Source organism: Apodemus sylvaticus, chromosome 13 (genome assembly GCF_947179515.1).
Source record: "Apodemus sylvaticus chromosome 13, mApoSyl1.1, whole genome shotgun sequence".
Taxonomy (NCBI): Eukaryota; Metazoa; Chordata; class Mammalia; order Rodentia; family Muridae; genus Apodemus; species Apodemus sylvaticus.
This window is the reverse complement of record NC_067484.1, coordinates 33,587,796-33,613,106: the sequence shown is the minus strand read 5'-3', so window position 1 is coordinate 33,613,106 and position 25,311 is coordinate 33,587,796. Positions and strand designations below refer to the sequence as shown.

At 41.2% G+C, this 25,311-nt stretch overlaps 2 protein-coding genes and 1 non-coding gene across 4 annotated transcripts in view; 1 reads left to right on the top strand and 2 right to left on the bottom strand.

Annotated features, from left to right (window-relative positions):
• The window catches only part of Wdr7 (WD repeat domain 7), a 283,494-nt gene that overhangs the window by 204,034 nt on the left and 54,149 nt on the right, over positions 1-25,311 (top strand). For both annotated transcript variants that reach the window (XM_052201384.1, XM_052201386.1), the window contains 4 exons: positions 1,258-1,444; positions 19,543-19,660; positions 21,216-21,365; positions 21,723-21,805. In XM_052201384.1, coding sequence (XP_052057344.1) covers positions 1,258-1,444; positions 19,543-19,660; positions 21,216-21,365; positions 21,723-21,805 — 538 coding nt within the window. The remainder of the gene's footprint in view (positions 1-1,257; positions 1,445-19,542; positions 19,661-21,215; positions 21,366-21,722; positions 21,806-25,311) is intronic.
• On the bottom strand, positions 8,965-9,071 carry LOC127664315 (U6 spliceosomal RNA). Its single transcript, XR_007973162.1, has one exon. It is a non-coding gene; the product is annotated as a U6 spliceosomal RNA (small nuclear RNA).
• The window catches only part of Nars1 (asparaginyl-tRNA synthetase 1), a 581,145-nt gene continuing 565,658 nt past the window's right edge, over positions 9,825-25,311 (bottom strand). The window contains exon 16 of the transcript XR_007980683.1: positions 9,825-9,838. The gene's annotated coding sequence lies outside the window, so the exon portion shown is untranslated. The remainder of the gene's footprint in view (positions 9,839-25,311) is intronic.

Genomic DNA, 25,311 nt, shown 5'->3' with positions numbered 1-25,311 from the left:
GATTGAGCGAGGCCTTCAGGAGTCCTGCCCACGTGTTCTGAGCGCTTACCAGGACAGTTGGCTGGGCAATGCATTCTGTAGCCTTAGCACAGTCCACACTCGGATCCTTCATCAGAGAAAGCCATCCTTGTCACTGCTTCACAGACAAGGACACTGAGGCCCAGTGCATAACTGAAGTCCCAGTCTCTAAAGTCAGGAAAGCATGGTTAACCCTCTGTGTGCCTCTCTTTCTCCACAAGATCTATGGTCTGTGATTTAAGAACTGCTTTGTAGCTTCCCCTCTGGAGAACAAACAAAAGATTCTCTTCAAAAGTAGTTTTCTTAGCTTTAGGTGGTAGTATATGCCTTTAATTCCATCACCTGGAAACAGGCACGTTTCCAGGCAGAAACAGGCAGATCTCTGTGCTCTTGAGGCCAGCCTGGTCTACATTGTGAATTCCAAGCCAGCCAGCCAGCCAAGGCTAGGATAGAGAAAAATCTGTCTCAAAAAGCAAAACAAAGCAACAACAACAATACAAATAAACATAAATTAAACTGCTATAATTTCTTTTTTTTAATTTTTTTATTGTGCTATAATTTCTAATGGTTTTCTTTTTGAATGTCGAAGTTCCCTTTCAACAGGCCTCTGCGGTTACTGTGCACTGTGCACGGTGAGCAAGCGGTCACCAGGCTCAGCCTCAAGTGTATACGTCAGCACAAAGATAGGGTGCTTGCTCAGACTTAGAAATTACATCGTGCTGTTTTTATATTTGTAAAATAAATTTGTACAAAGAATGTTATTATAAATGGCACCAGAATGTGGAAACCAGAGGCGTCTCAAACCTCCAATCTTACATGCGGCCTTCCTTCTCCAGCCTTTCTACTCACATTACCTCTAAAGACAAGGCTCACTGATGAAAGCGGTTGCGTTTGACCTGTGATAGATACAATTAAAAAGTTAAAATAGTTAAAATCCTACATTACATTATTTGAATCAGCTTTTTAAATTTGTGATACTGAATTGAAAGTAGCATTGTAGGTGAGCTAGGCTATTCATGTTTTAATGTAGAAGTATTTGAATACAAATATTATATAATTAAGTACTGAAGAATACACTATAACACATTGTAACCTAACTTTTCTCTTGACAATGTAGAGCTAAATAAAATATAAATTCAAAATCTCTTATGATTTTATTGTTCAAACCCTTTTGGGGAAAAAGTTGAAGTATACTTATATTTTTAAAGTATACTTAATATTCTGATTTTTATCTTTTAGGCAAGGCATTGACATATCTTCTGCTACAGCCACCAAGTCCCAAACTTCCTCCTCATAGCACCATCCGGAGAACTGCCATCGACCTGATTGGGCGAGGGTTCACCGTGTGGGAGCCTTACATGGATGTGTCTGCCGTCCTGATGGGACTGCTGGAGCTCTGTGCAGATGCTGAGAAACAACTTGCCAAGTACGTGTGGGCTCCGCTCTGGTGGGTTAGCGCGTCCATGTCGGAGGTGGTAGACGTTTCGGAGGTGTTGGTTATCCTTTAGAAACTCAGTGTGTTTAATCAGCAGTAAATCTACTGGGTATAATGGCCATACTTGTGGCGACAACTCAGGATGCCACGGCAAGAAGATTGCTGTAAGTTCAAAGCCAAACAGGGCTGTGCAATGATACCTGTCTCAAAAACAAAATCTCAGTAGAAAACTGAGATGTAGCCTTGAGATAGTGAGTGATCTGTGATATAATTTTCAAACTGTGTTTATTTACCTTGAGACTACTGATAAATAATTGTATAAACATACCGTTTATAAGGAAAGTTATATACATACTTGGTACTAGATCAAAATGTTTTACTAATAGAAGATGGGGTAGATAATTTGGAGAATTGCTCTCTATATTCCTGTTAATTTTTAAATTAACTTTATTGGAGTTTCTTTAGCATATAGTCAGTGACAGCTTAAATGAAGATTGTAGTTGGGATGGTAGGATCAGTAGGTAAAGGTGTCTGCCACCAAGCCTGACTGATGATCTAAGTTCAGTCCCTGGGCCTCACATGGTGGAAGAAACGAACCAACTCCTGTAAGTTGCCCTCTGACCTCCACTGATGAACTGGTGCATGTGAATGCATGTGTGAATCCATTCACAGCAAATGGAATCCATTACATTTTAAATGCACTATAGTCATCATTATAAAAATAAAGAGGAAAATGTAACCTGAAAGAGTTGCTAACCTGACGTAAGTAGAACTCATCTTTGTCAACTGGCTAAGAGCTGTGGTACGAAAGATGGACAATGGTGCCATCTTAAACCCAGTCTCGTGATTTCAGTAAACCTTGCCTCTCTTGGGTGTATTATCCAAGTGGGCTACAATTGGTGATAATCACCACAAGAAAACTGACAGTGTACAGCCATCACAGCCTCCTAGTTTGCAATAGTACTAACCCCAGGTAGACACTCTTGTCTATTAAGCAGTTTCTCCCCATACTTTTCTGCATGCTTTAGGAAACACTGCATCCTTTCTTATCCTTTCTTAAACTTGCCTGTCCTAGATAGCTTACAGAAATGGAGCCTTGCATCCATCCTGTGGTTTTTTATGATTGACTTCTTTCGCTTAATCCTTCTTACCATGTTGTAGCATGCTTTGCTGTATTTTGTATTTTAGCTGAATTCCTTCACACTTTTGGTAATGATATATTGTGTGTCTGTTCATTTTGTTTATGTGAGAACTCACTTTCATTTCTCTTTTTTTTTCCCATTTCTTTTCTTTTTTTTAAATTTTTTTATTCGATATAATTTATTTACATTTCAAATGATTTCCCCTTTTCTAGCCCCCCACTCCCCGAAAGTCCCGTAAGCCCCCTTCTCTTCCCCTGTCCTCCCACCCACCCCTTCCCACTTCCCCGTTCTGGTTTTGTCGAATTCTGCTTCACTGAGTCTTTCCAGAACCAGGGGCCACTCCTCCTTTCTTCTTGTATCTCATTTGATGTGTGGATTATGTTTTGGGTATTCCAGTTTTCTAGGTTAATATCCACTTATTAGTGAGTGCATACCATGATTCACCTTTTGAGTCTGGGTTACCTCACTTAGTATGATGTTCTCTAGCTCCATCCATTTGCCTAAGAATTTCATGAATTCATTGTTTCTAATGGCTGAATAGTACTCCATTGTGTAGATATACCACATTTTTTGCATCCACTCTTCTGTTGAGGGATACCTGCGTTCTTTCCAGCATCTGGCAATTATAAATAGGGCTGCTATGAACATAGTAGAGCATGTATCCTTATTACATGGTGAGGAATCCTCTGGGTATATGCCCAGGAGTGGTATAGCAGGATCTTCTGGAAGTGAGGTGCCCAGTTTTCGGAGGAACCGCCAGATTGCTTTCCAGAGTGGTTGTACCAATTTGCAACCCCACCAGCAGTGGAGGAGTGTTCCTCTTTCTCCACACCCTCTCCAACACCTGCTGTCTCCTGAATTTTTAATCTTAGCCATTCTGACTGGTGTAAGATGAAATCTCAGGGTTGTTTTGATTTGCATTTCCCTAATGACTAATGAAGTTGAGCATTTTTTAAGATGCTTCTCCACCATCCGAAGTTCTTCAGGTGAGAATTCTTTGTTTAACTCTGTACCCCATTTTTTAATAGGGTTGTTTGGTTTTCTGGAGTCTAACTTCTTGAGTTCTTTATATATATTGGATATTAGCCCTCTATCTGATGTAGGATTGGTGAAGATCTTTTCCCAATTTGTTGGTTGCCGATTTGTCCTCTTGATGGTGTCCTTTGCCTTACAGAAACTTTGTAATTTTATGAGGTCCCATTTGTCAATTCTTGCTCTTAGAGCATACGCTATTGGTGTTCTGTTCAGAAACTTTCTCCCTGTACCGATGTCCTCAAGGGTCTTCCCCAGTTTCTTTTCTATTAGCTTCAGAGTGTCTGGCTTTATGTGGAGGTCCTTGATCCATTTGGATTTGAGCTTAGTACAAGGAGACAAGAATGGATCAATTCGCATTCTTCTGCATGCTGCCCTCCAGTTGAACCAGCACCATTTGTTGAAAAGGCTATCTTTTTTCCATTGGATGTTTTCAGCCTCTTTGTCGAGGATCAAGTGGCCATAGGTGTGTGGGTTCATTTCTGGATCTTCAATCCTGTTCCATTGATCCTCCTGCCTGTCACTGTACCAATACCATGCAGTTTATACCAAAGCCACACAAAGATCCAACAAAGAAAGAGAACTTCAGACCAATTTCCCTTATGAACATCGATGCAAAAATACTCAATAAAATTCTTGCCAACCGAATCCAAGAACACATCAAAACGATCATCCACCATGATCAAGTAGGCTTTATCCCGGGATTGCAGGGTTGGTTCAATATACGGAAATCCATCAATGCAATCCACTACATAAACAAACTCAAAGAACAAAACCACATGGTCATTTCATTGGATGCTGAAAAAGCATTTGACAAAATTCAGCATCCTTTCATGCTTAAAGTCTTGGAGAGAACAGGAATTCAAGGCCCATACCTAAACATAGTAAAAGCAATATACAGCAAACCGGTAGCCAGCATCAAGCTAAATGGAGAGAAACTTGAAGCAATCCCACTGAAATCAGGGACCAGACAAGGCTGCCCCCTTTCTCCTTATCTTTTCAATATTGTACTTGAGGTACTAGCTCGGGCAATTCGACAACATAAGGAGGTCAAAGGGATACAAATTGGAAAGGAAGAAGTCAAACTATCATTATTTGCAGACGACATGATAGTCTACCTAAGTGACCCAAAAAACTCCACTAGAGAGCTCCTACAGCTGATAAACAACTTCAGCAAAGTGGCAGGTTATAAAATCAACTCAAGCAAATCAGTGGCCTTCCTATACTCAAAGGATAAGCAGGCTGAGAAAGAAATTAGGGAAATGACCCCCTTCACAATAGCCACAAACAGTATAAAGTATCTTGGGGTGACTCTTACCAAACATGTGAAAGATCTGTATGACAAGAACTTCAAGACTCTGAAGAAGGAAATGGAAGAAGACCTCAAAAAATGGGAAAACCTCCCATGCTCATGGATCGGTAGAATCAATATAGTTAAAATGGCCATTTTGCCAAAAGCAATATACAGATTCAATGCAATACCCATCAAAATCCCAACTCAATTCTTCACAGAGTTAGAAAGAGCAATTATCAAATTCATCTGGAACAACAAAAAACCCAGGATAGCTAAAACCATTCTCAGCAACAAAAGAAAATCTGGGGGGATCAGTATCCCTGACCTCAAGCAATACTACAGAGCAATAGTGTTAAAAACTGCATGGTATTGGTACAGTCACTTTCATTTCTGAAGTGGGATTACTAAGACATTGGGTAGTTCTGTGTTTAAGAGTTCCAGGGGCTGCTACACAGTTTTTCATGGTGACTGAGTTCTCATTCTTGTTCGCACTGCACATACAAATATCTCCACTTCTCTGTCTACTTGTTTTTAAAAAGATGTATTTATTTATTTTATGTATATGAGTACACTGTCATTGTCTTCAGTCACACCAGAAGATGGCATCTGATTCCATTACAGATGATTGATAGCCACCATGTGGTTGCTGGGAATTGAACTCGGGACCTCTGGAAGAGCAGTTGGTGCTCTTAACCACTGAGACATATCTCAGCCCCCCTCTGTCTACTTTTGAAAGTATCTCATCTTAGTGAATATAAAGTGATAGAAAGTCCTGTGTGCCTCATCATGCCTCTCTTTGTGAAAACGAATGGGATGCCAGTACTGTCATGGCTGACTTTGTAGAACACTGAAGTGAGCTGCTCTTGGCTTCATGACTTCTGCCCTTCTGCTAGAATACAGTGCTGTGGCTTTGTCTATGGATTAGCTGTCAATTGCCCATTGCCCCAGGTTAACTGGCAGGAGGGGGTGTCAGTGCAACCCTAGCCAGCAGCGGTCCCCTCTTCCCTCTGGGCACACCTCCATGTGTTCTAATCTCACTTCTAATTCTCCCTTGCTACGTGATTGGAAAATAAAGTATCTGTTTCAGAAGGTTGATGCTCAGTGAGTTTATGTTCACGGAGAACTTAGAGGAGCAGGTAGCACATCTTAAGTGTTTTAATTTGTTTCTAGGTTAATATGATAAAACATTATCTAAAACCTTTAGCTTCCTGCTGGCTTGCTGTTCCCAAAGGAGACCACAGCACAGGCTGCTGTTACAGAAGCTCTCTTGGGTTGTCTTGAGAAGCATGCAGTATTTTAATTATCTAAAACTATGGTTTGTTTCCAAATCTGATCAAACTCAATTTCACAAGTTTTTATACCTTTTGTTACCCAGAAGTTTTCCTTTTAGTTTTAGCATGTACAATTTTTTTAAATAACTTTATATCAAACTTATATCAGCAAAGTAAACACGTATGGATATGTATAATGCTTTTTCTACAGACAGTATGTCAAGAGACATAAATTCTATAGTTTTCAGTAGGTAATTTAAATCTTGCTATTACATCCTTTCTGTCACAAAGATTAGTATGACTTTCTCTACACAGCTCTGAATAAATGAATGTATCAGCATGTAGCCTGGAGGAGTCCAATGGACTTTTCATCATGATAAATTGCATAATAAGCAAGAAAATGTTTGCTTATTAATCTCTAACAAGATTTAGATTGAGCGTGGCCTGTGACATGCGTGGCCCACTTGGTACAGGCTGGGGTACCGAGATTGGAAGCAGAAGCAGAGCAGCAGGGTCCGCAGCAGCCCAAGGGCGACCTTACCCACCCCACCCCCATGCCCAGCTGTGGCGGATTCGCTGTGTACACAGTATCTGGGCTCCAGGGCTCCACTGCCTTGCTTCCATTTACGATGCCAGACTTGCCATGTGGAAATGCTTTTACATTGGACAAATGCTTAAAATTTTAGTTGATATTTCTAGAAAGAGCAACCATAGCAAACATTTCCTTCTTTATTCTTGTAAGATTATGAGGGCAGGCTTAGGGAGAACAGGCAACTTGGGCCTTGTTCTGAAGAATACACATCCAGAGGAGTGCTCCCTCCCTCTCTCTCCGGTGCTGACGTTCCTGTCAGAATTGACTTCTGAGTTTTTCTTTTGCCTCCAGGTCAATGGAGTGTTTCCCCAGAATTTACAACACCTTGTTCTAGACTTCTGACTCACCGCTTCTGTCTGTATGTCTGGCGGCACTACTTGTCCCTGGTGTTTTTTGAATATTTTGCTGAGGGAGTGCCTATTATCTAATACTGGCCCCTTCACAAATCAGTTATTTCTAGTTTCCAGCAGAATCAAACAAATGTCCTGTCTCCTGATGTCCAGTACTCTGAGGAGGTGGGAGTGGTAAAGGGGTGGACAGGTCTGTTGAGAGGACTTTGCAGGAGAAGCAGAAGGTGTGCCTGGATTTTCACATCAGAATATTGTGTGGAAAAGAGCAGTGGTGCCCAGCAGAGCAGCCACGGCCAGGCACTGCCATGTCTTTAAACAGAGCCTGAGTGGAAGTCCTCCTCACTCTGACCTATCAGCAGGATGCACACTGGGATTCACCCATCAAAACCACAACTGCTTCCTTCCAGTTGTCTTTGGGAAGTAGAATAAAGGTTAGGCCCAAGATTGGTTTAAGCTTATCCTTTAGAAACAGGTTGTAACAGGAAGCTCCTTGCTGTACCACCTACTGTGTACGTGTACACCAAGGTATGATGGATCTGTAGGTTCAAAGAACAGTCTTCAGTATTAATACTGTGTACACTGGGATCCACCTCTTAGAGCTCTCAGTGTCATTAATAAATAAAGAATGGACTCAAGTGGAGCTCAAGGACAGTTTTATTAGAGTTTAAAGGAGAACCCCCATGGCAGGCAGGCTGTTAATCTCTGCAGCTTCTTAGAGGAGAATTGAGGGTGGAGGGTGCAGTGGGTGTCATGCTGTTTATGCTGTCATGACAGACAAGCAACCACATGGTTGGGAGGGAGCTTTAGGGAAATAGCAAGCAAGCCTAAAATGTTTGGGAGTTGCAATGTGTTAAGGAATGCCTGCTTAGGAAAGCTACAGGTGGAAGAAAAGGGAAGTGCAGTGTTTGAGTTATTCAGGAGAGTGGGCTGATCTACAGGCTGCATGGCTGCCCGCAGTGGGCTGCTGCTCCAGGGTGGGGTTCTGGGAAGGGAAGGTCCGGTATTCCCTTATAGGGCGTACTGCGCCTGCCTCTTTACCATGACTTAATGTAAACCATCTTCCTGGGGTGATCTCTTAGCTAAGTGTTTGACCTGGCAAAACTGGAGCAGTAGGTCCCAGGCCAGAGAGTCTACTGCCTTACAGGAATGGGATTCTCTATAACGGACATTTATTGCGTACTCTACCACTTGTATCCCTAAAGTCATTTAGGAACTACATTAGAGATCAGAGCCCCAAGCTTCTGCCATCTCTGGTTACGATGAGGCAGTCAAGGGGCTCAAGGGCATTTTGGGGTCTTAGTCTAGAAAAAAAAAAAAAACCAGATCCTTTTCTTGGAATTTTTTATCCTAAACTGCCTACCTAATTTCTGTTTCCTGTTGGACCTTTATTTGCTTAACTACCACCATGCAGTGCTACTCAGGGTGAACTGCTGGGCTATCATTTGGGTACACAGAAGCCCTAGGCAGTAAACATGATTTTTCCCTATCTTGCAAGTGTATGAATCTGTGAGAGACGCCATCTCTTGTTTTCTAGGTGGTAAAAATTTACTGGGTTTAATTTCATATCTAGCTGACTCTAAAAGCTAATGCTAAAGATGATTCAAAATCGTAATACCTACAAAATTAAGGACATCTTAAATAAAGATTACAAAAATGGTAAGGGCAGAATTTTAAATGTACTTTTGGATTTTATATTTAATGAATTTTTTGTTAAGGATCTTGTAACTCATAGAAATGAAAATTTTTAAATATCACTCAATTATTTTTTTAAATATAGAACACTGATTCATAGTTTTTTGTTCTTTTTTGTTTTTTTGTTTTGTTTTTGTTTTTTGTTTTTTTTTTTTTGTTTTTGTTTTTGCCAGCCTTAAACAGGAGCCATTCTGATCTTCCCTGTGTAGTTCCAATTTTAGTATAAATGCTGCCAAAGTGTGCACTCATTAGTGTGTTGGTAGACAGTGATGGCACCAGTAAAGTTCTAATAAAACCATACTTTATATATGACAGTCTCCACCAGCTGCATCTGGCCCAGTACACGCAATATGCTACCTAATTTCTATCTATTAATCGTAAAGAGAGATAGGTGACTGGCGCCAGGGACTCACCCCCTTCCGGGATTCTCACCTCCCACTGCACAGCCTCTGTACTTCAGGCTTGTGCTGTCTGTGTGCCGAACGAGTTACAGGTAGCATCTTTTATGCGGATAATTTTAAATAAACGAGAATGGTATGTTTATTCAGTGTGAACTGTATAATAACATGTAGAGGCTGAACTTTTCTGGAATAATCGATGAGCCATCTAGCTAATTGTAATAAAAATTAGAGACATAGTTTTTTGTTTTGCTTGGTTTGTTTTGTTTTGAGAACTCCTTTTTTTTTTTCCTTTTTAAAGATCTCTGTGGGTTTGTACACGGATAAAGTGTTAGAGATGGTGCATAAATTCTACTTTATAGACAAGCAGAAAACTCCTGTGCTCCTGGAAGACTAGACTCCTGCCTGGCTTTGTGTGACCTGTGATTTGGATTCTATTTGCCTAGGTCACGGTGTAGGGCCTTTATTGTGAAAGAACAGTGGAGCGCGGCCCAGCTGCTGAGAGGGCCACGCTCATCATGTGCTGGGCAGCTGAGGACATGGGCAGATTACAGAAAGCCTATTGCTGTTAGGGTATTGTCGCAGCTTACCAAACACAGCTAGGGAAAAAGCTACTGGAAGCCACGTTGGTATACAGAGGAGCACCATATATTGTAAAGGTTCCTTTTGAACTATATACAGTTAGAGAGAAGAATTAAGTAGTTTAACTCAAACTCAACCATTTCTGTTAAGTTTGAGAGATAGAGAAAAACACACTAAAAATGAAAACATGCTTTCGAATTCTATATTGAACAGTTTTTCTGTTCTGAAAAATTCATTTATAATCCAAGGAAGCCCTTTACCTAGACAGAGTTAGCATAGTTTTTGTTTTTTTTTTTTAATTTTCTGTAAATGTATACAGCTAACATGTTTGGAAGAGTGGGAAACTTTTCCATCTTTGAGCTTTGGAAATGAATTCTGCCTTGAGTTATAAAATGAAGCTCACAGCACCGGTGGGCTGGCTCAGTATGCACTTACTGACAGTGATGCAAGACAGGTGCGTTCTAGAACCTAAGTAAGAGCAGCAGGGAAGACGCAATCCAGAGCTGTCCTGCGACCTCCGGGACGTGCCATAGCATGCTTCCTCCTGCACACACGTACAGTGAGGAGGAGGAGGGGGAGGAGGAGGGGGAAGAGGAGGAGGGGGAAGAGGAGGGGGAAGAGGAGGAGGGGGAAGAGGAGGAGGAGGAAGAGGAGAAGGAAGAGGAGGGGGGGAGAAGGAGGAGGAGGAAAGGGAGGAGGGAGAGGAGGAGGAGGGGGAAGAGGAGGAGGAAAGGGAGGAGGAAGAGGAGGAGGGGGAGAAGGAGGAGGAGGAAAGGGAGGAGGGAGAGGAGGAGGGGGAGGAGGGAGAAGAGGAGGAGGGGGAAGAGGAGGAGGAGGAAGAGGAGAAGGAAGAGGAGGGGGGGAGAAGGAGGAGGAGGAAAGGGAGGAGGGAGAGGAGGAGGGGGGGAAGAGGAGGAGGAGGAGGGGGGGAGGAGGGAGAAGAGGAGGAGGAGGAAGAGGAGAAGGAAGAGGAGGGGGAGGAGGAGGAGGGAGAAGAGGAGGAGGGGGAAGAGGAGGAAAAGAAAAATATTTTCAACAGTGAAGTTTCAACTTAACACAAAAGAGTTGCATATTATTAAGTTGTGCAGATTGTAGCTTGGTATCATTGAGCAGTTACTATCTACATATAAGCAAACACATACCATATTTGTCATTCAAGGTCTGAATTACTTCACTGAGGACTATTCTTTTTCCTCATCCTATCCTTTTACCTGGGAATTTCAGTTTTTTAAATAGTTGAGTAATATTCCCTTGTATAAACATACCATTTTTTTATCCATTCTTCCACTGAGAGAGATCTAGGTGTTTCTAATTTCTGGCTGTTATAAATCGGGCAACAGTGAACATGGCTGAGCAAGGGTCTGTGGGAAAGGACAGAGTGTGTCCAGTTGGGGTCTATCTCCCCTATTACTTGGGTATATGCCCAAGAGAGGTATAGATGAATCTTCAGGTAGATCGAGTCCTGTCTTCCTGAGGAATGGCCACACTGATTTTCATAGTTGGTGTACATGTTTGTATTCCCACCAGCAGTGAAAGAGTGTTTCCTTACTCCAAATCTTTGTGACCATGAGCCGTCAGTCACTTGTGTTACTGATCCGAGCCTTTCTGACAGGTGTAAGATGAAATCTCAGAGTAGTTTTGCTTTCCATTTCCCTGAGAGTTTAAGAAGGATGTTGAACATTTCTTTAAGTTTTTCTCAGCCATTTGAGTTTCCTCTTTAGAGAATTCTCTGTTTAGATTGGTACCTCATTTTTAATTGTATATTTATTTTTTGATATCTAGTTTTTTGAGTACTTTATATATTTTGGATATTAGCTCTTTATCAGATGTGTATTTGGCAAATATATTTTTTCTATTCTGAAGGCTGCCACTTAGTCTGAATGACAGTGGCCTTTACTGTGTAGAAGCTTTTCAGTTCATGAAGTTTCATTTATTAATCGATTTTATTGCCTGTATTAACAGTATTTCTGTTCAGAACATCTTTCCCTGTGCCAATGAGTTCAAGGCTATTTTCTTCTTCCTCTTCTGTCAGGCTCAGTATTTCTGGATTTTCTTTCTTTCTTTTTTCTTTCACTAAAGCATTTATTTTTATTGTGTTTTGTTTTACTATCGGTTCACACCATGCAAACACCATGGGTATGAGCTCCACATCTATACTCTTATAAGATATGGCTTGCAGCCTTAGTTTTCAGAAGTGATAATTCACCCTTCTTCACTTGAGGGAAAGACTAAGATGGGTGAGGCTTCCAGATGTTACTAGATGAGATTATTTCTATATATCTCATTCTGATAGGAATCAGGTCTCCTAAAGGAATGGCTCACTCCACATGAAAACCCCCTGTGGGTTCTCCATTGCAACACTGACTCCCACTTACTAAAATGACTTAGTTTATGCACTGATGGACCGTTGTAACTCTGCATTATACGTGTTCTGGATTTTCTATTGATTGATTGATTGATTGATTGATTGATCTTTTTACTTATTCACTTTATTTTTTCTTTATTGATATATTTTTTATTTACATTTCAAATGATTTCCCCTTTTCTGGGTCCCCACTCCCCGCAAGTCCCATAAGCCCTCTTCCCTCCCCCTGTTCCTCCATCCACCCCTTCCCACTTCCCTGTTCTGGAATTCCCCTATACTCTTGCACTGAGTCTTTCCAGAACCAGGGGCCACTCCTCTATTCTTTTTGGACATCATTTAATATGTGGATTATGTCCTGGATATTCAAAGTTTCTAGGCTAATATCCACTTATCAGTGAGTGCATACCATGATTGATCTTTTGAGACTGTGTTACCTCACTTAGTATGATGTTCTCCAGCTCCATCCATTTGTCTAAGAATTTCATGAATACTTATTCACTTTATATCCAGCTCGCTGCCCCTGTCTAGGTCAACCCTCCCACAATCCTTTCCCCATTCCCCACTTCTCCTTCTCCTCTGACTAGGTGTGGTAGCTCCCCTTGATATTCCCTAACCCTGACACTTCAAGTCTCTATGAAGCTAGGCGCCTCCTCTCCTATTGCAGCCAGACAAGACAGAAGAACATATCCAGCTAGAAGAACATATTTCACATATGGGCAGCGACTTTTGGGACAGCCATTCCAGTTGTTCAGGACCCACACAAATGCCAAGCTGCACATCTGCTATCTGCTACATGTATATGCTCTTTAGTTGGTATCTCAGTCACTGAGAGGCCCAAGGGTCCAGGTTAGTTGATTCTGTTTATCTTTCTGTGGAGTTCCTATCCCCTTAGGGACTACAATCCTTCCTCCTATTCTTCCATGAGAATCCACAAGCTCCATCCCCTGTTTGGTTATAGGTGTCTACATCTGTCTGAGTCATTTGGTAGGTGGAGCCTCTCAGAAGACAGCCATGCTAGATGACTGTCTGCAAGCATAACAGAGTGTCATTAATAGTATCAGGGATTGGTGCTTGCCCATGGGATGGGTCTCAAGTTGGGCCAGTTATTGGTTGTCCATTCCTTCAGTCTCTGCTCCATCCCCAATCTCTGCTTTTCTTGTAGGCAAGATAGGTTTTGGGTTGAAAGATTTGTGGGTGGGTCGGTGTCCCTGTTGCTCCACTGGACTTCATGCCTGGCTACAGGAGTGGTGCCCCCAGAGGTTCCATATCCCCAATGTAGTGAGTCACAGCTAAGAATGATCCCATTAACTCTTGGGTACTCCCACCCCTCACCCCACCCCCTTTCCCAGGTCTCTGTCTCTTCCAGGAGATGCCCTCTACCTCCTTTCCCTGTCCCCTCTCAGTTACAAATTCCCATTCATTCTCATGGCCATCTGACCGCCCCCACATCCAACCCTGAAATCCCCCACTGAGGACTTGTGATCCCTCTCCCACTCAGTTCCCTCACTCCATTCCCTTTTGACGACCAATCCATTCCCCCTACCGAGTAAGACTCAAGGTCCTTGCTTGTACCCTCCATCTGGTTTTCTGTTGAGGTCTTTGATCCATGTGGAGTTGAGGTATACAGAGGGATAAGTATGCATCTATCTGCATTCTTCTGCATGCAGCCATGCAGTCTGACCAGCACTGTTTGCTGAAGATGCTCTCTTTCTTCCAGTGTGTATTTCTGGTTTCTTCAATAGATAGCTGTCCAAGGTGTACGTGGACTTAATGTCTAAGTCTTCAATTCTTTTCAGTTTATCATTGTCCTTGTTTTATGCCTGTAGCTCCTTAGCATGGTTTGAGATTGGAGATGGTGATGATGATAAGACATGAGTTGAATGTTAGTGATGGAAACTATTGAGGGTCTGAGAGTTTAGGAGTCTTCACACTCAAAGCAAAGAGTCAAAACCTTTTTCCTCCCTAGAAGTAAGGTAGGGCCACTGGAGGTGTTGCTTAGGTTAGGACTTCATGAACTAGAGTTGATAGCTTGGGAAGATTTCTCTGATGCTAGTGCAGTGTCTAGACTAGAGGACATATCTTCTTCATTATGCCCTGGGAACTTACAGCTTTTTAACAAGGTGGCTGATCCCAAGACACTGGCAGGACCCTGGTTCCCAAGCAGTGAGCCTGACTATACTCTGTAGTCCTGCTTCAACCTTTAAGATACTGCTGGAGGGAGTCATACAGATGGTCTACATCAACTCCTTCTCAAATGATCAGTCTCCACCAAACCCAAAGGGCAGTGTGAAAATATGTTTGATTCACTTCTTTTCCATTGCCCATGGCTTCTCATCAGACCTTGCCCTTCACCAAACCTTAATAATGTTTTTCTTACCACAATAAGTTTGGTAATTCTCCCAAATGTACATGGTCTTTTGCTGATGTGAGAGAAGGCTAATATGTGGCTGGGCCTTTGATTTGAAGTTAGTGACGATTTACATTTTCTTTGCTTTCTTTCTTTTTATAACTGTATGATATCTGTCATTACAAGAAGCATCTATTGTCCACATACGACTCTTTCTCCTCTTTTCCTTCCTTTTCTTTCTTCCACTCTTTCCTTTCCCACTAATAAATTCTCCCCCTTGCAAAGAACTAAAACAGGGTAAAAGTGAGAGTTTTCTGCCCTTCTGGAAGTCAGCCAGCCCCAGAAATCCTGCCCGAAGCTTGGGTTACAGGTATTTACTCTGATTCTGGGTTTTGGGATCCATATTCTGGTCCCCATGATTGCAGAGCAAGCCTTTTTAACTGCTGAGTGGTCTCTCCAGCCCCAAGACTTCTTATTTAGCTGAATTTAATCTTTTGAAGAACTTTATGGATCCTAGTCTGTCTCTTATTATGATTAATCTCCTTTCAAGTATTATGGTCAACCCAACTCATAGGTGTATCCTGTTCTTCATTTAAATCACTCCTTTTTTTCCATTATTTTTATTAGATATTTTCTTTGTTAACCTTTCAAATGCTATCCCCTTTCCTGGTTTCCCCTCTGAAAACACCCTATCCCATCCCCCATCCCTGCTCACCAACCCCCCTTCCCACTTCCCTGTCCTGGCATTCCCCTATACTGGGGCATCGAGCCTTCTCAGGGCCAAGGCCCTCTCCTCCCTTTGATGTCTAACAAGACCATCCTCTGCTATATATGCAGCTGGAGCCATGGGTTCCCCATGGTTGGTAGTTTAGTCCCTGGGAACTCTAGAGATACTGGTTGGTTCATAATGTTGTTCCTCCTGTGGGGCTGAAAGCTCCTTCAGCTCCCTGGGTCCTATCTCTAAGTCCTCCATTGGGGACCTTGTGCTCAGTCCAATGGTTGGCTGGGAGCATCTACCTCTGCATTTGTCAGGTACTGGCAGACCCTCTCAGGAGACAGCTATATCAGGTTTCTGTCAGCAAGCACTTGTTGGCATCCATATTAGTGTCTGGGTTTGATGACAATATATGGGGTTGATCCTCAGGTGGGGCAGTATTGGTACAGTGACAGGCAAGTAGATCAATGGAATAGAATTGAAGACCCAGAAATGAACCCACATACCTATGGTCACTTGATCTTTGACAAAGGAGCTAAAACCATCCAGTGGAAAAAAGATAGCCTTTTCAACAAATGGTGCTGGCTCAACTGGCGGATAACATGCAGAAGAATGCATATCGATCCATTCTTATCTCTTTGTACAAAGCTCAAGTCCAAGTGGATCAAGGACATCTACATAAAACCAGACACACTGAAACTAATAGAAGAAAAAGTGGGGAAGAGCCTCAAGCACATGGGCACAGGGGAAAATTTCCTGAACAGAACCCTAATAGCCTATGCCCTAAGATCAAGAATTGACAAATGGGACCTCATAAAATTACAAAGCTTCTGTAAAGCAAAGGACACTGTCAATAGGACAAAACAGCAACCAACAAATTGGGAAAAGATCTTTACCAACCCTACATCCAACAGAGGGCTAATATCCAAGATATATAAAGAACTCAAGAAGTTAGACTCCAGAGAATCAAATAACCCTATTAATAAATGGAGTACAGAGCTAAACAAAGAATTCTCAATGGAGGAATACTGAATGGCTGAGAAACACCTAAAGAAATGCTCAACATCCTTATTCATCAGGGAAATGCAAATCAAAACAACCCTGAGATTCCACTTACACCAGTCAGAATGGCTAGGATCAAAAACTCAGGTGACAGCAGGTACTGGCGAGGATGTAGAGAAAGAGAAACACTCCTCCATTGCTGGTGGGATTGCAAGCTGGTACAACCACTCTGGAAATCAGTCTGGCGATTCCTCTGGACATGACACTTCTGGAGGACCTGCTATACCTCTCCTGCTGATTCTGCAAAACAGCAATCTCCCTTAACCACAGGGATACATTCCATGTTTCACAAAACCATGGTAATCTCAAACCTTTTATATGCAATATTTTCTTTACATATAGAACTGTGATACAGCTGAACTATTCAATTATGTATTATAATATCTTAAAAATAACAGTAAAACTGAATCATCATAGCAACATATTAAAAGCTATGTGAGTATAGGTTCCCCCTCCAAATATCAAATTGTACTGTATGTTTTCTGATTATTTTTCTTTGAGTGGGTGTGTGGTGCCTGTGTGAAGAGATAAGAAAGATGTACTGTACAAGCTTTGTGATGCCGTATTATATATTGATATATTAATATTAGCATACAAGCAACACTAATACCTACACAGTCTACTACCAAAGGTGTCTGCAAGCACAGCATATACTCAGTGTGTACTTAAGACAGAGACATGATTCACTTACCAGGCAATCCGCAGCATAAGATTCTATGATTCAATTCGAGTTTTATGAAGTTTAAAATCTATCCATTATTGCTGATAGTTTCCATTTAATTTTTTAGGAAACCTAGATAACAAATATAAAGGGACCATGGTGCACCAGTATCTTGGCTCCCCATTTAATGTTCTTTGAGCTGGTTTTTCATTTGTAAAATTTCTTTATTGTCAATGGGAATGTTGGGGGCAAATGCAAAAAGACATGACATAGAGGGAAAGCAAGCCCAGCTTTCACCCCAGACGCTAGGCTGGGCCTCGTTCTTTTCTCTGTATTGAGCTCTGCCAGTGTGGCATGGATTCCCCAGGAAACTGATGTGCCTCTTCCCTACAGACTGCTTTTATAAAAGTTGCAATTTTACAAAAGTTGATTTAGGTTTGTTCAGAATTAGTTAATATACACCACCCACCCACCCCCTGCTTTCAGTATCCTCGTCCCCTAGTCATATAATTGGATGAAAATAAAATACAAGGTATCTAAATTGTTTAACTAGTTTTGAGGATTTTAAAGGAATTGACCTAAAATATAGGTATGTAATATAAATTTACCAGTAATTATTAAGCACGCCCCTCCGCAGCTCCAGCGCTGCTCAGGTAGTGAGCATTGCCTTGCTGGAGCTGAAATGGTGAGGTTTGACACAGAGCGCCTGCCGAGGAGCTGCCCATCCTGCTTTGCATCCTTCCCAGCTCGTCCTGGGCCAGCCCAGGAGCGCCAGCCCAAGCAGCCCACACCGTCTGTGTATATTTGGTTCAGGATACAGGTTTAATATCAAAGCTCACTTGTTAATTTATTTTATTTTTAAATATCAAAGGAAGCCTCTATGTGCTCTTCTCATCTGAGTCCCTACTTTGTAGCTACCCTCAGTTTGGAAAAACCTTGGAGAAAGCTATGTATTGTCATGCTTTTAAGCCGTGGTTCTCAGCCTTCCTAATGCTGCGACCCTTTAATACAGTTCCTCATGTGTGGTGACCCCAACCATAAAGCTATTCCATTGCTACTTTGTACCTATAATTTTGCTATACATAAAAATTTTGCTATGCATATAAAATATCTGATATACAGGATATATGTGATATGTGACCACGTGAAGGGGTTCAACCCCCACAGGGATCGCGACCCAGTTGAGAAACACTGCTTTTGAGTGACACAGTCCTCACCAAGTATTAAAGCAAAGTGTCTACCCTTAGTTTACCTCCTTTGAGGTTAAGAATAACCATGTAATTCATCTTTATGTTCAACTAAAAATTAAGATAACCATTCTTAGGTTAATTATAAAGAAACAAATTCTTTGAGACTATATATATAATTATACATGCAAATCATAGATTTGTTTAAAATACATTCTAATGGATCTTCACATACTCATTTAAGTTAAAATTATTTAGCTAGAAAAACTAAAATAAATGTAATAAAATGCTTTCTTTGCATAATTAATATGTGTCTCCTTGGCTATACTTTAGTCAAAATTTTTTGTGTGTGTACATATATATGTGTCTGTATATGTGTGTGTATATATGTGTATATGTGTGTGTTTGTGTGCATGTGTGTGTATATATATATATTTATGTGTGTGCATATGTATGTATGTGTGCATGTGTGTGTATATACATATTTATGTGTGTGCATATGTGTGTATGTGTACATGTGTGTGTATATACATATTTATGTGCGTGCATATGTGTATGTGTGCATGTGTGTGTATATACATATTTATGTGTGTGCATATGTGTGTATGTGTGTGTATGTAGACACATACACAAAGTGAGCTTAGTGATAAGGCTGCTGCTTCCATATGTCAGAGATGGGATTTATTGTCTACACTGTTGTATCAAGACCCCACATTCTCACAGTCTAGAAAAGTTCACTTCATTATGTACATTGCTTATGAGGACTGTTTATCGTCTCTCTCTTCTTTCTGTTGAGAAAATTAACACCAGCTTGTTTTTGTTACTAAATGAGTGTCAGAGTACTTAGTGGGTTTTCTGAAAGCACTGGTGTAGGATAGCCCAGCAGTTCTGAGGAGCTTTCAGACTGAAAACAGTAGCCAGGTCACAGTAATCTGTCATTCTCTGTTCTTTTTATAACTTCACAGACAGGAATGACTTCTGCTTCCTTTCACAAAGGAGCCTTGGTTATCGTGCTTTTTAACATGGCCTTATGAATAAATTACCTTTAACTTAACCTAGGACAAAACTTTACAACGCCCAGCACAGTGCTCATCGCCGCCTTTCGGAGCTTCGTGGTATGTGTTCAGTAGACGTTCCTGATAATTTGTTAACAAGGCGTTTTGAGCCTTCTGGACAGATGCACATACTGTTTTCAATCTTCATGGTTAATAATTCGATTTTGTATCCGATGCCAGAACACCCCGACTCTTAATCACTGCTCATTGTCACAGGTCTATTATCTCCTAACTGTCTGAGTGCCCCCATTGACCTGGAGCTGACATTATAAGCTGTGTCTAATCTTTTCAGTCTATATTTCTAATGCGTCTTTTCTTTTTTCTTTTTCCTTCTCCCTGTTTAGCATCACAATGGGGCTGCCTCTGAGCCCGGCTGCCGACTCTGCCCGCTCTGCAAGGCACGCCCTTTCTCTCATCGCCACCGCCAGACCACCCGCCTTCATCACCACCATCGCTAAGGAGGTGGGCAGCCTGCAGCATGCTCCACTGCCCCTGTCAGAGGAGCTCCTCCATGATGTAACTCTGGGTCAGACCACAAAGAATCCTTGTAGTCGAAGCAAAGCAAGTTAATAGTTTACCGATGAAGTGAATGTATCATGTGTGCACACACACAGCTCCACAACTGTGCAATTATGTTTTCGTGCACCTTTATGTTCTCAGAATGAACACACTTGTAATATTTGGCAATATCTTTCAATATGAAATACAGTAAGTAGGTCTATGAGAATTAGAAGGTATTAAAGGTATTCACATTTCTTAAGTGTAAGCAAATACTTGTAATCAAAACAAAACTTATTTCACAGTGACTCTCAAAGTGTATACAAAAAACATAAGCCATAAAAGCGGTGATTGTTTTTCCTAGTCTGTGTTGCAGATAAAGACTGGGGAGTCCAATGTTCCTGCACTTCTGGTGTTCTAATTAATTGCCCACAGCCAGCTGACAAACTGTAAAGAACAATGAGCCAATTCTATGTTCTCCTGTGTACATCTTAGTGAGAGGAAGGAAAGAATCAGTTCCTAGTGCTTGGAAAGGTTTGCCCCCTTCGGCATTAGTACTGCACAGCTCCATGTCCCAGGGTATGGGCTCTGTCCGAACTGCTTTTCCTGTAGCTGCAGTGAACTTTTAAAACACTAAATACCATTGAGCATGCTCAGATAACCTGGAACCTCCTGGGCCCACGTCTGCCCCAGAGCCATCCTTACAGGCATGCTGGGGAATCAGCTAGAAAGGAGGCAAGATGGTCCTGACTGGATGGAGTTTGTCTGGTTGATAAGAAGCAGTGAAGTTATGAATTCATATATAGAGTAATGCTGCGGACTGGAAGTGTGAGGATAGTAAGCTTCCACCGTGTTTCAATTACACACACACTTATTGTTGTATATTTGTATCAAATGTGTGTGTTGTTTGAGCAGTTTTATTTAACTTAGAAATTTTTAATCAGTGTTCCCTATGAATGGAACGTGTACAGGGGGTCATTTTGATTGCCTGAAGGAAGCTTTACATTGGTCTGATAGTTCTTTATATTAATTACATTTCAGAACGTTATTACTTATACAAAATATACACAAGAATACTCACATCTAAAATATCATAGTAGTACTGTGTTAAGGTCTCAGGTAACTCACTTACTTATCTGTAATACTAATGTTAGCCAGTAAATGGAGGCAGGAGAAACAGTTCAAATCATCTTTATCTGCATTCAGTTTAAGGCCGGCTACAGGAGATTGTGTCTCAAAATGATGATGGTGATGATGAGGAGGAGGAGGAGGAGGATGCATGAGGAAGCTGTAGAATTTTATTAGAGCATACTTACTTAGTTTTTATTATGCATGACGCTTCTTTGTGACTGAAAACAATTCCTGCCCTGCCCTGCCCTGAGTGATGTGTTCTTGTTGTGACAGTTCTTGTTGACTGCATGTTCCATTTCTCTGTAGTAAATGAAAAGTAAAGCAGTGAGTAGCACTGTAACCCCGGGCAGGCAGCGATGAGCTCTGCAGCAGGGCAATTCTCTTACAGGTCCACAGACACACGGCCCTCGCCGCGAACACCCAGTCACAGCAGAGCATACACACCACCACCCTGGCAAGGGCTAAGGGCGAGATCCTGAGAGTCATTGAAATTCTCATTGAAAAGATGCCTACAGATGTTGTGGATCTTCTGGTGGAGGTGAGAATGTCCTGCTTCCAGTCTTCCTGTCCATGCCATAAATACTTGAGGTTAAGAATAGGGAGGGAGGACTGGAGGAGGGACGGGGATGTGTCACATACTAAGATTAACTACTTAGTTCCGTTTCCTGAGAACTAAAGTTCTTGGGACCCACCCCACTCTGCATGAGCAGTCAGCTTTAAAGGACATGACCATCTGTAGTATCCATAGGCTTAAAATAGTTTTTATTTATTTAAAGTAAATATGCAATCAAACTATATGGATTTACACAGACAAAATCAGGTCTAATGGAGTCATTTACATTTTATAAAATCAAGCATTTGAAATTAATGTTCGATCTGTATCTTTTTGTCAAAGGTAATGGACATCATCATGTACTGCCTGGAAGGATCTTTAGTTAAAAAGAAGGGTCTTCAGGAATGTTTTCCAGCTATCTGCAGGTAAAGAAGCCTTCAGCAGCATGCAAAAGAATTGATTTTCAATAACAAATAATTTAAAAATTTAGTAAGGCTAAATGAGATAACCAGATATAATCCTGACAGTTTGTGATAAGAACTCAGATAATGGAGCTAGTTATTTAATCGGTTAACATGGACATTTTGGTTATGGCTCAAAAGTGTACACATCTGTTCCCACCGGCTACTCAAATCGTTACTTGGCTAGCAAAACACTGGGAAGACTTCTGACTTGGGAAAAATATATACTTTCCAGCAACAGAAATCAGCAGGTCTCCTTTTAATTTACTAGTAAATTTTATTTTGAGAACAATGTATTTGCATAATGTCCTATTAATGTAAGGATTTCCCCTGTAAGGCTAACACGAAAAGGAGACCATTGCAAGTAGCTCTAAATATGTGAGATATAATTTAGGACTGCTCTTTTATGTAACATATAGATTTATTTAAACAAATACAGAGAAGATTATTTTTGCATCAAAATACAGTGCATTGTGCTTTTGTTTTAATTGGATTTTTGGATAAAGTTACTTATTCCATGAGCCTGACGATCTGAGTTTGATCCCTGGGGCTAACATGGTAGGAGAGAACTAACACCTGCAGACTCTTTTGACTTATACATACATACATGCATACATACATGCATACATACATACATGCATACATACATACACACATCATCTTCATCATCATCATGAACTAAGTGACTTCTGAAGCTTGGTTCTAAAGTTTGGGGCACTTGTTTTGATTTTGTTGCTTTTATATAGTCTGTAGAAATAGCACTCAAACCTGTCCTAGGCAAGTTTTCTCAGAGCTCTCGGTTACTCAGAATTAGATGGGATTCTTGTGTTGGTAAGACAAGCTCAGCGCAGCCGCTTTTCCTTGGCTTGTGTGCAGGAGCAGTGTAGTCTTAACTAGGGTCGGTAGTAAGACCCTAAGAAGCGTGATGCGGCAACGGGCCCTTCATCCTGACATGTCCTAACATTTCTGCAACTGCTTTGTTGATCGGCTTGTGCTGTTTATCTCCCACATGATTTCCTATATGCTGAAGAACTTACATACTGTTCTGTCATTTAACAGTTTGACGTGCTGCCTAGATGTTAAAATGCAAGCACAGATAAAGTCAGGCCATGTACCACACATGTACATGGTATAGCACATGTGGACAGGCACATTTTCCTCTTGTAATAGAATACAGTAATTTTTAACATTGGATTTTCTGTGCCATTAACTGAACATGACCATGTATAGTTGCCATTTTCCCAGATGTTCCTTTCTAAAGAAATGCCCATGGATGACACTGGTCTGTTGCCAAGTGGAGATGACAAGAAAGTGGTTGTAGTGGGACTTTTTACCGAGTGCTAATGGTGTTGGTAAGGCAGGAGCCACTGCTGTGTAAATTAGCTTCCTGGAGCTCATGTACATAACCAGTTCACTAAAGGGCCTGTTTTCCAGCTTTCCCCAAAGCCTCCTCCACACGCAGTTCCTTTGGTCCCCTCACTCTGCAGACATCCATGACTTGTTGACTAAGTTACCCTTGGAAAGGTAGAGTTGTGCTGGATGCCTAGCAGATTTGTCTTTACTGAACACTGTGTATACATTTTCCCCCTCTGACTTGGCAAAAAGCAATTGTACTTTGTTTATTGATTTAGTTGTATTTTATTGAACATCAACTGTATATCAAGTACTCACTATTCTCTGGGGAAGGAATGGTAGATTAGGTATCTCTGTGCTCCAGGATCACAGTGGCTAATGGGGAAGAGATTTCATCAGTTCACTGGGCTATGGAGTGTGCTTGGTAGACTACCTACCAGAGACTGGGAAATAAATATAATGCTCAATTCAACTTGTGGAATCAGAAATTCATAAGTACAGTGTAGAGGATAATAGTGTTCTGTTAAAAATGCCTCCACAAGAATGGCTGCCAGGTAGAGAGAGGGATTTGTCCTCTGAGAGAACGATGCTGTAAGAACAGAGGGGGTGGGGGAGTTCAGCATGTCCCTGGGAGCTGAGCAGGTGGGCTTTGTGAAATGAGAGGTGTGTCATTGTGAAAAGCAGGCTGAACCAGGCTGCTGTGTTTGGGGCCACAGAGGTGGACCATGAGTTTGGCAATGTTGTGTAGTGGGTGGCTGAATGGAGGCTTTGCGTAGATGTTTAGAACCAAGCCAGGGCTTTGAGTCCCCACGGAGCAGTTTCATCTTTATTTGATAAGCAATAAAGAGTTAAAATTTTTAAGCAAAGTATTAAATGTATAATCATAGATAAGACACAAAATTTTATTGTAAATCCAGTACTTATGTGTTTTAGCAAAATCAAAAACTAGACAGAGAGTTAAAAGTTTATGTTTTCAGAAATGCCTTCGCTTTTCTTAAACTATGTTATTATGTAGACAGACTGATTGATTTTCCTTTTCAAGTAAAAAGCTGAATCAGCTCGTTTCACCTTAAATGGGCACTTAAACTCTAGTAAGAGATTGCACACTGTCTGCTGCAGAGCACTTCACAAGCTCATCTTCAAGTGACTCCTCCAAATTGTGGTTTGTTCGTAGCCTGGCCAGTGATAACAGGGGCAGAATGTAGAAGAGCTTCTACCATAGCCTCCAGTAAAACTCTTAAATTAGTAACTATTTTGCATTAGAATTTGGTACTCATACCTCACCAGTAGGAATCCCTCTCGTTATTTTCTTCCTATTCCTCATACCCAAAAATCTTCCCAGGAGGTTGCCTTGCAGTATTCAAAGTATTAAACCAAAATAGGCCTTGGGATATTATCAAGTAAATTGATGCATATATATCTCTAGACCTTTTATCTATATTTCATTGTACAACAAGAAAAACAGTTAATTTGAGGGCTGTTTAAATTAATATAAAGAATGCAAGTTTAAACTGTGTATAGTGGCCCATACCTGTAATCCAAGCACTGAGAGGTAGAGGCTGCGAATAAGGTCTCCAGCCCATCCTTGGCTGCTGAATGAGTTCTGAGCCAGCCTGGGCTGCAGGAGACCATCTCTCAAAAAAACCAAAACAACAAAATAAGAACCAAAATTTATTTTATTTGAATTTTCAGATTTTTAAAGAAAAACTAAAAGAAAAAATGTAGTTAATACGAGATTATACTTGTAGCTGGGTGTGGTGGCACATCCCTTTAATCCCAGCCTTTGGGAGGCAAAGACAAGTGAATCTCTGAGTTTAGAGCAGCCTGGCCCACTGAGTAAGTACCAGGACAGCCAGGGCTACACAGAGAAACCCTGTCTAGTTGAGAGGAGATTATACTTGTAAAGAATAAGTCTTTCAAAATATGTAAATTTTGACTATTTGAGCCTTCACTTCTCCTATTTGTTAGAATAACATTAGTCACCACTTATTGCCATATCTACTAACCTTGTTAGTCATCATGACTACATTGGCCATTTTTCACGCTTATAAATTTGACAAACGTGTCAAATGTGTGGATGACTAGAATTCTTAGGATCAGGTATGAAGATGGTCTGT